Source organism: Acanthaster planci, linkage group LG06 (genome assembly GCF_054643075.1).
Source record: "Acanthaster planci isolate LZ-2023a linkage group LG06, COTS_SCS, whole genome shotgun sequence".
NCBI classification, from domain to species: domain Eukaryota; kingdom Metazoa; phylum Echinodermata; class Asteroidea; order Valvatida; family Acanthasteridae; genus Acanthaster; species Acanthaster planci.
The window spans coordinates 14,393,356-14,408,654 of NC_141782.1; the positions used below are offsets into that span (position 1 = coordinate 14,393,356).

At 40.8% G+C, this 15,299-nt stretch overlaps 2 protein-coding genes across 7 annotated transcripts in view; one reads left to right on the forward strand and one right to left on the reverse strand.

The window, feature by feature from the left end:
• LOC147798847 (uncharacterized) overlaps positions 1 to 15,299 on the reverse strand; it is a 41,718-nt gene that overhangs the window by 15,480 nt on the left and 10,939 nt on the right. The window contains exon 5 of the mRNA XM_087137820.1: positions 10,592 to 10,898. Within this exon, the coding sequence (XP_086993946.1) occupies positions 10,592 to 10,898 (307 nt within the window). The remainder of the gene's footprint in view (positions 1 to 10,591; positions 10,899 to 15,299) is intronic.
• LOC147798848 (uncharacterized) lies at positions 323 to 5,830 on the forward strand. 6 transcript variants are annotated; one of them, XR_015425525.1, is made up of 5 exons: positions 323 to 875; positions 1,636 to 1,752; positions 2,384 to 2,457; positions 3,098 to 3,194; positions 3,675 to 5,829. XR_015425525.1 is itself a non-coding variant. In XM_087137545.1 (3 exons), exons 1-3 carry the CDS (start codon positions 593 to 595, stop codon positions 3,125 to 3,127), a joined length of 426 nt encoding a protein of 141 aa, XP_086993671.1. In that variant the 5' UTR covers positions 323 to 592; the 3' UTR covers positions 3,128 to 5,830. The 6 variants fall into 6 exon arrangements, 2 of the variants coding, with proteins under 2 accessions (XP_086993671.1, XP_086993672.1); XR_015425524.1 differs by having other exon boundaries at positions 2,384 to 2,496; positions 3,098 to 5,830; XR_015425522.1 differs by lacking the exon at positions 1,636 to 1,752 and having other exon boundaries at positions 2,384 to 2,496.

Below are 15,299 nucleotides of genomic sequence, written 5' to 3' on the forward strand. Positions count from 1 at the left end.
TCGTAATTGTCGATGCATCTGGACAATTGTACCCAGACGATCGGATGAAGCTCGACACGCAGGAAATTTTGTGGAAAAATGCTCGCTTCAAGTACGAGCAAAACAGCCTAAATGAAATTGATGAAATAAATAAATACAAACATAGACAAGATACTAAGAGTTACGTGAAGAAATCTTGCAAACATTGATTTTTTTCGATGCGTGACGGATGAATGGTCGCCGCGGCATGAATAGACTGGTCGCCACACTCCATCACGCATCCTTTTTACACGGGTTTTTGTTTTTACTGTAGCGACAACAAAACACAAAAAAATTGGGTCGGGAAATCTGAACCATTGTTTAGGCCTTTGAAAGTTGGGTTATCCGATCGTTATTTGCGTACTCAAACGTCGATGTTTTTACTTGTTGCACCTAGGCCTATGCCTCCGCTACTGAAGAACAGAATGAACGATTATCAATGGGGCGAAGTGGAAATGGGGCGAATGGTAATCGGGCGAAGTGGCAAGGGGCGAAGTGGAAATGGGGCGAAGTGACCGACAACCGTTTTCACGAGACATGCTAGTAGTACCACTGGAGTTTCTTAAACGTCTAAATGCTGCTAGAAAACGAAAGTTACACGAAGATTCGCCCTCTGAAGCTTCATCTTCTTCCCCTAAAAAGCTCTGGGCTAGATAAAGATTTTATTCTGGAAGATCCTCAAGACTCTCATGACGCTGAGTTTGGTGCCTGGTGTGTTGCCTGCAGTGTAAGGCTGTATGTTAACATGCATGCATCATGGACACGATGGAGAAAAGTTGAGTTGTTCGTCACTCGAAATGGGAAATGTGTCGAGCATTTCAAGGATAAGCTGTTGCAGGCAGAAATTTCTGATCGAGGTAAGCTGCCTAACTATTACATTACAACCAGGCAAGGGCATGTTGATTGAAGTAGCTTTCAAAATTAAATAAATAATAATTTACACTGTAGGTCTATATTGGTATTTTAATTTTAGCCCATCATGCCAACCACTGAAGCTATTTCTAGTAACTTCAACGACTGGACCTTTTCCATGAAATATACAAATAAAGCAGGAGCATGCACATTACTACCACAGGTTTGCAAAGTTGCCATCAATCTACAGACGTAACAATACAAATCCTCATGCTGTAGTCTGATTCAATCTGACCAGAACTGGCAGCATAAGCAGTAGACCCATAAACAAGGCCCTTCTCTTGGGTCCTGGATATAGATACATGTACACTTTTTAAAGATTCACCCACTGACACCCGCATATTCCCTTAAAAGGACAACCTGCGAATGGCTGGTCGCATTAGTAATGAACGTGATGGTGGAATTTCAGCTCATAAAATGTAGCGGATGTCAGTGGGTGAAACGTTTGAATATTTGAAAGCTGTTTTTATACCTCCATCCTGGACCCAAGCATTGGCAGAGTACACGAAGAGCCCTGATTAAGGGTCCACATTAAGCAGCAGCCTTTATTTGGACTGATAACACAGACAGTACAAACCATCGTTCCAAAAATGTCTAGCAACCAAAAGCATTTAACGAAATGGTTAGAAGGCTACGAGCACAAGCAAGATGGTTTAAATTGTATTTTCTTTTAAATTTCTTTTCCACGAATGCTTTGTTAAGCAGCTGAGAGCAAAAGAGACGAGAATGTCTTGATACACATTTGGAACAAAGATTGTGTCGCACCTCTTGTTACAAATCACACACTCAGTTCCTGACAAGGAAAAGCAAGGACCCTGAAGGGTAAGCTGCAGACAATATTTGAATGATGTGTTTTCCTATTTTTACTCAGGTTAAAAATAGTTTCTTTATTTGGGGGAATATGAAACAATTTTGGCCTCGTGTCTTTCAGAGCCCATTATCATTATTTTAGGCTCCTTTAAAAATTAGGGTCGTGTTCATAATCCTGGTGAATAATGCTGACAACAGTGAAGGAAATCATCTTTAAATTTCACTCAAAACTCTGATTAAAACCACAATTTGTGATGATTGGAAACCATCACTTGTTCCAGCTCCCACTGTGCTGTAGTGTCCTCATTTGCATGTCAGACACTTTTTTATAACTGTTGGCTCATATCAATTCCATCCAAACCTTTTAGTATTGGCAAGTTGAAGTACATACATGCAAAATTTGTTGTACTCGTAGTTATCTTTCGTGCAGGGCAATCTGAACAGTTGCAAGTAAGTGCCCGCATATCACCATTTCGACTCATTGAATTGTACAAGCATAATTCCACAGTAAGGCCAAGTCACTCCTTCCCATTTTTCTCTTCCATTTTCTCAAAATAGGTTCAAGGGGTTGTGATATGGGAAGATCTGTTTGGAAGAAGTGACCTGTATAAAAAGCGTTATTTACTGTCTGATTGTATTAAAGGAGTGAACTTCAGATGGAGCACCAAGAGACCTATGAGATGTTCAATAGAGATAGTGATTGATAGCCAGGAAATCGTGAGTATTATGTCGAAGATTGATCAACTGTTTGTAACAGTGAGTAAGAAGCATGGCGGAACTGACCTTCAATCGACCGATATGATAGATTGACAGTTAGTCAAATTGCCCAGTGCTTACACTGCTAATCAAATGTTCAAATCAACAACTATTGACATTGCATTTGGAAAGAGGTGTTGCCTAGGCAGTCTGTGATGCTTACTCTTCAGCTAATAATGTATTTATACATGTACATCATTAGAAGGTAAATTGAGCTGTTGAAGGATCATGTGCATGATCTATCTCATAAATGTACTCTTTCGTCTGCTCCAGTCATGCCATAGTAGCTCTTGTTTTCGTCAAATATGTGTAAAAGGATGAATTTTGTGCCACCCATTTTTTTGAAATGCTAACTCCCCCAGAGTTAGGTCATGCATTTTCTTAGAAATGTGTGGGTTGCTTGGCAGCGCGTGTGGGCAGGTTGGTAGCAGAACTTGCAACCAACCACAAGAGTCCTTGAGGAGGAGCAGATAAATTCAGTGGCCAGTGACCCTTCACTCCACTTGGCTACTGGACTCAACAGAGACTGTTCTGTTGTCTCTGTGATCTCTCCTTGCATTGAACCTGCCACAATTACATATTCGTCCCTGTCTTGCTCTAGGCAAAGACACCACTAGTACTGAGGCACTAGAGTAACATCAGTGAGCCTATTGAGCTGCATACACTACTGGACAGTGAGTGACTTGGAGCGGAGTCAGGTAAATTCTGTTCCCCACACCTGATTTACTCAAGCCAGGGAAGGAGAGATTGTGCAATCGAGCCCTACACACCATCTGCGCGTAGCCAACGATCCTCGGAATTCATTCAAGTCCCCTTGAAGTCCTTTAACTGCAAGCTCCCTAGCTTATTGCCAAGTGAAGCCAAGACAAGTCATCCCCAACTTCAACACATCTTCAAGCTGGGCCCTTTATTTATTTTTTTTGTTGATTGATAATTATCTTCTGTGAACAGAATCCCTGTTTTTTTTCTTGTTATTTTTAAATATATGTATCCTTTAGATTTAGGATATTTGTATTTTGTATTATCTTAGCCGGAAACGCACTAATCTCCACTGGTTGGCTGACAATAAAATGGCGTAAACTAGTAAACAAATAAATAATGTAAGCAGGTGTCATAATTTTCATATTATGCCCGCTACATATTCACCCATCTAATTTTAACTATTTCTTCTAATACAGAAGTGACATGTTGAAGTGCTGGCTCAAAAGAGATTATCCTGAGCTCTGCTCCAACAAGCCTCTCTGGGGAAACAAGTGTGGGATTGTCAACTCCTCCACATTGTCATCAAGAACTTTGGCCGAATGTTTGGACACTTCAGAGCATGATTCATTAACCGACATGTCTGACTTGGAAACTGGTACAGATGCTCCCACCTTTTCATACGCTGTTACGGGACAGAATGACTCTGTACTTGATGATTTTTGATGGATAGTAATGAAAAAGATGCTCCAGGGTTCCAATTTGCATCCCTTTAAGTATTGCCTTTTCAAGGGAGCACAAATCATCTTGATTTCGTAGCTGCCCTGTTCAGTAGAGTTGCTTCCTTTACCTTTGCATTGTGCAATTTTATTCATAAAACAGCATTAGATCTGAATTAAATGTGCTCTTTTGATAATCAATGTAACCGGTGAGATTAACCTTTTGGGACATTTTCCTAAATGCCTTGTTTCAGGATCGTAAGACCTGTTCCAGATAATAACACCAAAGTATGAATTAGTCATTTGATTTGGATTTTGGAATTGGATTCCATTTTTAGCACAAATTGATTGGCTCAAACAAGGGGGGGCTCGGTCGGAAACATAATTACATTAGGAGTACGTTGAGTGAAGTTCACTACATGTACATTGTATTTCCCGTGCTGTCAGCAAGTTATTACATTTCCATCTCCATTTTGGACATCACAGCCCCCTGGTATCTGTACCGTACAAAACTAATTAACTCTCCTTTTGCATTTTATTCATTTTATTCTAATATGCCAGATTGTGAAATATTTTGAGACCAGAATAACAATGGTGGTGTCTGCCAGATCAAAAATCTTTTAAGAAAAACATCACAAAACCTTTCTGTGGTGTGACCTGACAAAAATCATGGGCTGTCTTTTCTTCATTTGTCACAAATACTCATAATATAAATCAAAATTTAAAAAAACTGAAGGTTTGACATGATCGCAGTTCTCTAATTTTAAAGTTGGAATTGCGCAAACAAAGCCTTAGAAGTGTATACAAGTACATGTTTTGTGCATTATAGCATACAAGACTATGGCAAACTTTGAGATGGAATTACTAAAACAAAACCGCAGGATGTGTTGGAGAACTTTTGACATATTTTATGCATTCAAAAAGTATTTCCAGCCTTGCTGGAACGGAACTCATTTTTACGGCCTGTTTCTTAGTCTCAGCTGACGGCCTATTTTTCCAGTCACTGCGACAGGTTGCAGTTAATTGCAAAGAAAACTCAAAAAATATTGCTAGGATATTACTGGCCCCACTTGCCCGGCTATGCTGCAGGCAGTAATCGGGCATTTTAGGAATGTTTACTATTGTGCGTCTGACTGGGCGGTGATGATCATCGAGTACTTTCATGTGCCAGAGTTGTAACCCCTTCTGCGTCCTTCCTCCATGTTTACACCTACAGTCCGAGCGAAACATGCTAAAGGAAGTTTACTCTGGACACCAGAATTATGGACCTCAGGCGATGTTTCTTTTGACCCAAGACTTAACTTAAAAATTAAATATTAATCCTAAAAGGTTTCTGCCGTTTTATCACTTCATTGTTTACTCTTAGTTAATTTGCAACCAATACCAGTGGGAACGAAGTATCAGGTTTGATAGCCGCTACTTTTAATCATTGCTATGATATTTATGGCCTTGAATTTTTAGGAGGTGGCCAAATGTAATAGGAATCTGCAGGTTTATCCAATGTGACATCATATAATCAAGGGAAGTTACGCTTTTTCGCCTTTTTTGTGGTCGTACCATTCTGCGAGGACACAACAACCTAGAACAAGCTATGCTGTGGCTACGATTTGTAAGTCTGTGGTACTGTTCGGCGGTTCCGGGGGGGGACAATGATGTAACTAGGAGTAAATTCTGGATGGGCACCAGGGGCTGCACACATTTTTCAAGGTTGCATTATAAACTCAACGGAGATTTCAAATTTGGGGCAACTGGGGTGCACAGGCATCTACTAGAGGGCACGCATCCCCGTAGTTACACTATTGGAGGGGTCATAACGATTACAGGCTCTGATGTTGTGATTTAAATGTATAATTTGTAATAGTGTTCGGGCGGGAAACGCGACGACAGAGAACAAACTCAGATTTTCAGTTTGTTCAACCTGACGATAAAACTGCTCTGTCTCTCATAAAGGACATTGTGCTGACCGCAGAGTGCACTCTCGAGTCAGTTTGTGACTGTTAAATCGCTACAGCGCCCTGCAGAAGTGCTGTTTTTTTAGCACGAAGATCCTACTAACGAAACACGTCAGAATTTCTCTGAATAATCTTCTGTTTTTTCTGCTTGACAACATTCGTTCCGAATCTTGATTCTTCTGATATCACCTGGGTCTGTTGATCGTTTGCCTCCCAGGTTTCACCACATTTTGATCTTCACTTAATAAGTCCATTATTGGTAGCTTAGCTCAACTGCACTCTCGGAGGCTACGATTCTGTAAGTTCTTACCGTCCAACGATATTACACATGTATTTCAGTTCCTTTTAAGGTAAAACAGATTTTTCTCTTCTCCAAACAAACGCCACGGCTGCTCAAGCAAAAGTGACCGGGAGTAACTCTCTCCAGAGTTACTAACATTTTAAGGTCACGCCAGTAACTAGTTCGAGGCATTAAATCACCGTGAAAGCAACCGCGAGTGAACACTACTGACCCACTTAAGTGACAAGGGCCTCCAATGTCCCGCGGTGTTAAATTATTTGAAGCTGCAATTTATTTTGCTTCAAATTGATTAGCCCGCATACTGTTAACCACTTTTCGAGATCTTGTTTGCTTGTTCTGTATAGATAATGTTGAGTTAAAATATTTTGTATCCTCCTCCACTACACGTACACTGGTTGTGTGTATACGCGCTCACGTTCCCAGTTTTTCAACTGATTCATTCCTGGTCCATTTCTGTCACTGCTTTACACGCCAGTAGTCGAATTGTTCTTTTGCTGGATCCTTTCGAATGTTATTTTGCATAAGCCAGTTTGTTTCCTGCGTTGCTTATCAGTGTCACATTTGACCTTTGTGCCACATTGGTTTTGTGGATGTTAATTATTTGCACATGGTTTTTATCCTGCTCATTTACAGTTTACCATATGCGAGAGTATCATCAAATATAAAATTTCGAGTTAGACCCAAATCCGATATGTCCCGTGTGCCGGTTGTCTAACTGGAGTACCCGTTACTCGCCGAGGCCAGATTAGACAATAAAGTACACATAACGAAATTCCCCAAGGGCTGTAAAGCTGTTGAAAAGATTGTCAATGAACAAAGCATTGCATTGACCCTTTAATAAGCTTAAGGAACAGAAACTAGGAGTAGATGACATTGTGAAATGTCAATAGCATCAGGTAGAAAAGAAGAGCAAACTTACGAAAAACAAATTTGCAGGAAACGCCATGAATTGCAGTAATTGTAAACTTGTCGGTGGAATATTTCTATGTAAGGATTAAATTCGAGTATATCTACAACTACTGTTTACCCACAACTGCTGAAAGTTACATTTGATTAATAATGAAATTTGTGTCTCCTTGGCGAAAAACAAAATCACGTAGAGGTTCAAGACATCATTTTCAGTTGGAACAAATTTCAGTGCGATAGCTTTCGTGCCACCAGTTTGTCTTTGCATGTACTTCCGCACCATTCTTGGCAATATATATGTTTAACAGTGCAGCGTTGTTTCAGGCATAAGCAGCTCTGTGAAGCTCCAATCTTTGGTATGTCAGGCTCAGATGATGGAATGACACATTTTTTTCCATTTCTCATATCACGTAAACAGAAATGAGGACAGGGAATTATCAGCATTAAAGCTAATTGCAACTTGAACTAACTTGAATATTCCCGCTAACTTTCTTGTGTATGTAAAGGTCATGAAGTTAATTAGTTCTTGCTACTTGTTTTTGCGTCATCTGTATATGCATCGAAACAACAGCGAGGCCGTGACTTCGAGCTAACCTCAATTGACATTGAGTCATCGTTACCTTTTTGCAAATGGAAATGATTCTTACAGTTCTTCAGTTTACTGTTAACGAACCGACGCGTAATTGCTCTTGCTGGATTGCATTGATGAATACATTTACCAATCACTAACTTCATAAAATGTGTACTTGTACCACTGAGTGATGATCCCATTCGGCCTGAAACCAATCTAAACCCTCATCATCTATTCCAGCAAACCGACCAATCCCTACCACATCCCTAAATTCCACACTGTATGAAGGTATTTAGACATCGGTAAGTTTCATTTTTTTTAATTAGAGCGTCCTGCTCCTAATTCAAATTGGAAGGCTGGCGGCAGGCAGTGTACGAAAACGTTTTTGCGATTCTAGTTAAAGAAAAATTATTTCAACAGTGTTCGGAATCTTTGGTTGTGCCTGTGTGTGTTTAAGGGACTGGCAGGTGGGGACCACACATTTTAGAAAGAATGATAATTCTGAATTTAAACAAAACTGGTTTGAAAATGAACCCTTTTTCAGAGGAATCTGGAGTGAAATCTCGATCTACTGGGGAGAAGAAATTTCTCTCAAATTTATCCTGTCCTTGTATTCAATCTGAGGGAATGAATTTTCACTCGAATGGAGTGAATTTTTACCCTTTGGAATTTAAATCAGGACAAAAAATTAAATGGCATCACGGTCTTAAGCCAGCAGAATCTTTTTTCAAATTTAAAACAACCACTTAGACAGAGACAACGAGTTAGGAATCAAACAGGCATGAATATTAGGTAGAAGGACAAAGGAAAGGGTGAGAAAGTTGCTGGCTGACTGCGTAAAAGGCATGCAAGATAGAAAATGATCAAAGAACGAATACAATGGAAGGCGCTGGACCCTAAAAGGGGTGCATTATCTGCAAAAACACTAAGTTCCCTTCTTCGATGTTCAGGCCCGTGAGGTTGCATGGTCTGGAGGCGTTTGATCCACAGCCTTTCCCTGTTGAAGCAAATGGCATCCATGCGATGTGCTGGTGATTCAGTGCTCTGCATGATCATATCAGAAATGGAATGTTCACAGGAAGGTTGAAGTAATGGCTGAAGACGTATCTATTAGCTTGATACGGACTGTGGATCTATAGCCATAGAGTCGTGGGAGTGTTCTAGGCCTCTCCACAGGCACACCCTACAAGAGATGAGATATATGACATTAGAAGAACTACGAATTGTGATGCCTTTGGTTCTGTGGGTCGTACCGGTTGCTTGCTTCTTGTCTCTGTCCAGTTGCCTTTGAGGAATTATCTGCATTGTTCAAAATGTCTGGCCCTTCACCTGTCTCGATTTGTATCTTAGGTCAATGTAGCAAGCAAGCAGTTCGTATCAGTGTTTGTATTCATGCAAGCATGGAGAGACGACGAAAGCTTGCCCACCATAAGTGTGGAGATTGTCTGAAAGGAAATGACGAAAACAGAGCCCAGATATATACAGAAACCAAAGTCAGACAGCAGAGGAGCACATACAAATTCCCTTAATTCGGAAATTTAATCAGTCCCCCCGAGTTTCCCTAAACTGGCAATTTTAAAGGGAAGTTTGAGTGAAATCCAAAAATGCTACACGGGCACAATTATCATCGATTTGTCCCCAATATTTTTGAATAGAAAACGTGGCTTCAGTTAATTTATCAAATTGTGTTCTATTTTAAGGTTCAACAGAGTTGTACTAGAAAAACGTTTCTTGATGTTGGTCGTTTTGGCCTTCAACTCCTTACAAACCCTGTAATTTCACAAGTAAACCGTAGAATTGTCTTTTATAACATGTTTAAACCGCTGTACAGTCTATTGAGTGTCTTTTTGTTTTAAATCCACGGTATCTCCATTAAGTCTCAGGGCGCAGCAACGAGCTGAGGTCCCAACCTAACCTAATAATACACCTTCCTGTTTTGGACAACAATTTATCATTTGGAATAATGATTTTTATCTCAAATTATCTTGCAATTTCAGGGACAGTCTAGGAGTTGCGATATGCTTCCCATTACTCTCGGGTGGCACTTGAAAGTATAGAAGCAGGGTCAACCAGGAAGCCATTAACGCGACATTTCTCCGGGACAGTATATACGTCAGTTACGATTTTGCAACATGCAAATATAATATGCTGCCTTCAAACTCTGAAATTTATAGTTATTTTGTAAGCACTGAACAATAATTAGTTATTTGTGATTTCGGTACTTTTCATATCGAATTAACACGACATAAAAAGCCATAAGCGATATGCAACACATCTCTGAGTCCGAGCTGCACTTCCAAAGATCCATTCTGTGATTTGTTTCTAGAGTGGTGTCAGTTTCGTTGCATATAAATTTTAGTGGGGCACGAACATTTGGATTCAACGACAAGAAATAATTGCAGATTGTTTTCCGACCTGGCAATAAAACTGCACTGGCCACACGTACCATACTGAACATCGGGGTCATTGTCCGCATCGTTCATGCTGCTTTTGTGTTTGTGACAAGAATTACACGTTGTTAGACTTGGTCTATTCCTGGTAACCCTTCCAAACTGTATCTAATCAAGAAGAGTTATTGAATTCAATTTCAGTCAAACGCATGACACATTTGCCTTTCCATGTAAACCTGAGCTGTTTAATTTTAACTAGGGATATTGCCATTAATTTCAAACTGGTGATTTTATTTGTTTGGCTGGCATTATTACAAATTTTGGAAAGTCATAAATGTCACATTTCACGGGTGATATGTAACGGTACATAAAAAATGGATCCAACTTTATAAAAAGAATCGTTAAAGGTTAATGTAAATACAATGGATGTGTTGGCCGAGTAGGAATAGAGAGAGAATAATTGTCATTAATCCGCACAGACTGAGAACATCTATCAAAACTTCCCGTCGAAAAGTATGTTAACCTTCATTCGATAATTCGCTTGTAATTTTACGTACCAACTGATCGGCAGACTGCGACATCACATACGGTTAGGGGTGGGATCTTATCATAATCTCCAACGTGCAGGGTGTATTGTTCACCAGTGATGTTCAATGTCCGGTACCACATCAGGTATCTCGCCAATGACGTGTCCGGCCTACGCACAAGGAGCTCCACCAGCAGCTCCCATCTGCCTTCCCCGGTGAGCTGGCGAAGATACTCGTTACCCTGCCAGAACTCCCCTGTCAGATTACCGAATCCATCACGGTACTCGGCCCAGCTACGGGTGAAATTCACCGACCCGTCCTGGCGCCTCTGAAACACCTGCAGCGAACGAGAACCGAAGTTCTATATTGTTATGAGTACAAAGTATCCAAGGCGAATGTGGCGCCTGATTGTAGTGATGGTGGTGGATGACATCGTCGACGTACAGCAGATGGAATCATCTCAGAAAAAACGCAAAGCTACAACTTCCGTTTATTATTAGTGTTTAAACTACCAGAGAAACGCGTTACAGAGGGCGGAAACAGAGAAAAACGATTTCCACGCACAACCAAATCGGCATCGGTCAGTTTATTCCCCCCAAGAGAGAGCCAGGTGTTGGACCGACACCAATGCGTATTTTTAACACAAAACCATTTACCGTAAATAGACAATTCCGTCTTTCTGAGGACAGCTTAATTTGTATCGGCACTCTCCTTGAAGGAACATCGGAAGTTTTACAGTACATGAAATCATCAATTTCCGACGACAATTTCATACTGTTGTCAATCAATCCACTCACGCTGAAGGAAATTTGGGCCACGCTGCATGCAAACGGTTCATGAATTGGCATTTTTTTCAAAGGCAGTCTTATTGGCATCTTACACTCTACAGCACTCTCGTGAAAGGAAAATAATTGGCCAGTGTTAAAATGCATAGACAGGTACATTTACTAATTAGACATTAGTCACTTGGTTCTATTACATTACCCAACTCATAGGTGAACTGCACAAGCTGTTTAAAAATGTGACCCGGCACATCGAAATCAGAAATCGAAATCAGGAGTAAATCTTAAATTGACTTTTGAGATATGTACATGGTCAGAAATAGAATTTCATAAGCTTTCATATGACTTTTCATGTTCACCAGATCATAACTCCAGAGCCAAAGCAACACACTTGTTATGTGCCAATTGAAAGCTTATAAAAGTCTCTGTCTGACCATGTACATATCTCAAAATGTTAATTTGAGACTTATTCCTGATTTCGATGAGATGGGTGACTAGTCTCTGCATGCGCTCCGAGCACTCCGTCGTCCAATTCTTCAAGTGTCTTATTCTAAGTTGATTATCATAATATATCTGAAATAATTATCACTCCACGGCAATCACTGGGACAAAAACTGTTATTCCCAGACTGACGCCCTGATTTCCATACAGTTAGTGATGTATTACTACTCCATTGTACACTTGTAACAAGCCAATGCAATGTGCTCTACGTGGTTTGTGTGTTTCTGCGACTGGGACTATTCCAAAATACCTGAGAATTGTCAGAGTGGTAACGTGCTATATGGGAAAGTTGATTATTAATTATACCTTTACAGACCTTTGGGAACATTGAGAATTAGAAGAGAAGGAAAATATACGTTAGTAAAAAATGCGGTACATTTTCTGTCACTGATTAAGCATTACATTACCCGTTTTGACTTCGGTGATTTGCTGACCAATACAGACTCAGTGAATTTGATAACAAGCTTCACCGTTTCATAAAGACTCCTCTACTTCTAGTCGGTTGGCTTACTAGTACGGGCGTTTCACAAGAGTGCGCCTCCAAGAGTTGGCAACTCGTTGACCAATCATAATGCGCAAAATTTCTCGACCCTTTTCAAACGTGCATTGGGTTGACAGATTTTGGGCATTGTGATTGGTCAGTGCGTTGCAAACTCTCGGAGGCGCATTGTTGTGAATTTCCCGAATTAATTTATGTTGAATTTCACTTTCAACTGTCGTATTCTTCTCAAGCTTATTATGATGTCTTTATATTAAAACGATGAAAGTTGTGACTGTTGCATAAAAGTAATGATAGGTTACAAGGAGAAATCCTACTAATTGTCTTTATTAGTTACATCTTGAAAATCCCCACAATGCGTACAAAGCGAGCAGCTATATAAACATTAGTCATGTTTTTCGATGAGGCCAATAGTTACAAGTCCCGTTCGTAATTGGAACTGCAGATTTGTAACCGAGAAAGGTTCAACTTTGGTTTCAATCATTTTGGAGTGATAAAACCTAAACAAAATGTTATAAAACATCGCAAACGACAGAAATCATTTCCAGGCCACCAAAAACTCCCGGACAATTTCCTGGAAAGTTTGCAAAATTTCGGAAATGTTCAACCAGGTTGCAACTCGATATGGGGAGGTTACCTGCATTATAATTAGCTGCAATGTCAACTGGCATTGAAGAGTTCTTTGTGAAAACATTCAAGGGACCATCGCTCTTAGATGACATTAACAGTAAAGCTCATTATTTCTGACAATCAAACCAAAATGTACCTAGTACGATTTTTCCATTCTTAAGTTTTCGTAAGCACATTCTGTTTCTTACTGTGAATAATAGCAATCCGCTTTACGAACAGGTCCACTGTCCTTGAGTTAGTTTTCTCAGACCAAGACTGCTTTCTGGACAGATCGAGAAATTCCTTCGTCTAGAAATGTAGCAATGTCTCAAACTATATACCAGTTCACTTGCAATTCTATCGCAACCTTCTCAATCATTCGTTGTTGAATAAAGTCACGGTGTATAACCTTTAATCAAAGTTTTTGTTTCGACTGCACTTACTTCAACAAATTGAAAACACGACTGTTTGATCAGTTCAATAGAATGTATAGAACAAAGATGAAGGATTTAGGCTGGGTACCTGGACACTTTGAGTATGCATGTAGCTCATATTACGTGATACTGAGGAGCATCTGTCGTATTTCAACGAGACTTGTCTAGAAGGAACTAGTTAATGTACGCCAGCTGAGCTTTCTTCACTAAGCTGTTTAACTCACCTATCCATTTTTTTAATTATGTTTTTGCGTAATCTGTTCTTTGAAATACTTATTCCATTTTGTGGTTATTCACATGTACCCTGCAATACAAAACGTCACTACAGCTGTTCTCTATTTGTTCTTCACGTAGGTTTGCCCAGACAATGCAACGTGTTTGCAAGCTACATTGGTGACGATTCACTCGTTTTTGTTCAAATTTATACTTTGAGATTGATTTCTATTAATAAATGTGATGCTTAAAAATTTATATGCAAATTGTGTGATTGCACTTTTAGGTTGTGCAATTTATGAATAACCTAACATTGCACATAAGGACTTTCAAATTTGCTGCATCTTTCAGCTGTATAGAACGCAGGAATATAGTTTCAATGAGCCGTAGCCTTTTGTATGGTGTTCTTATAGCTCACGTTGCCCTGTCGCCCCGACGCGACGCTATGACGGCTTTGTCGCGTCGTGCCGTCGCCTTCATTCTCATTACCTTTATGCTGCGTATCATGCATTACCTCATGTTGTCGCGTCGTGACGTTGCGTCCTGCCGTCGTGTAGTTGCGTCGTATCCTGCCGTCGACCTGTCGCGTCTTGCCGTCGACCTGTTGCGTTGTGGCCTTTAGCCGTCGCGACGTGTCGTCGCAGCGTGCTCTCGCTGTTGCTTCGTTACTAGTGGGAATGGGGGCGTTCTTAGAGACGGATGATACCAATAGATACCATTTTCAAGATCCAATCTTGAAGGCCCTACGGGTGCACTCCACCAAATCGTTGGATTTCTGGGTGCGAGCTCATTAATATTCTGTGATCCCACGGGGCTTTTACAATAAGAAATGCCATAATCAGGAGGGATCATAGAGATATTTCTATAAATCCCGAATTTGGGACCTGTGGTTTCCAGTTCCAGGTTATTTCATCCAAAAAAAGCCCCAAAATGCGGGCCTATATATTGGATGGAGGCGGGCGGCTACATTCAGAAATGAGCTCGTTATTACTATTAGGCCTATGGGGGTATCTTCGGGAAAAGGCAAATAACAAAATTCACGTGGCTAACCCCCATAAAATTGAAACGAAAAGTGATCTTCTGGCCATAATTTTGAATTTAAAGTGAAAAAACGGAGGCCACCCTCTTCCCGAGAGTCCCAGTGTGATTTTGCACTGTTTTCTATGGGCACGAATTTGGTGTAGTGCAACCCTATGCACGCACGTTAATTTTCCAATACTTGTGACATACGCCTTCAATTGGTCGTAGTAATTACCAACCATTGTAGAAACAGTAAGGCACGACGGCACGATACGACGACACGACGCGACAGCACGGCGACGGTGCGAGGACACGACGCGACGGCAAGACATTAGGACGCGACGTTCTAACCCACACTGTTTTAAAACCGTACAATTACAGGCAACGCAACGCACAACGGCACAACGCGACGCTACGACGGCAAGACGCGACATCACGACGGCAGGATACGACGGCAAGACGGGATGGCACGACGCAAAGGCATAAAAAACCACGACGAGACGGCAAGACGGCACGACGCAATGCATTAAACACAGCATAAAAGTAATGAGAAAGGAGGCGACACAGCAACGCGACGCAACGGAGCTGTCGTAGCGTCGTGTCGGGGCGAAGGGAGGACGCGACGCAGTTTGGGCGGCTATGGAATACCATATTTGTGTGATTAGTCTTACCTTTTTACA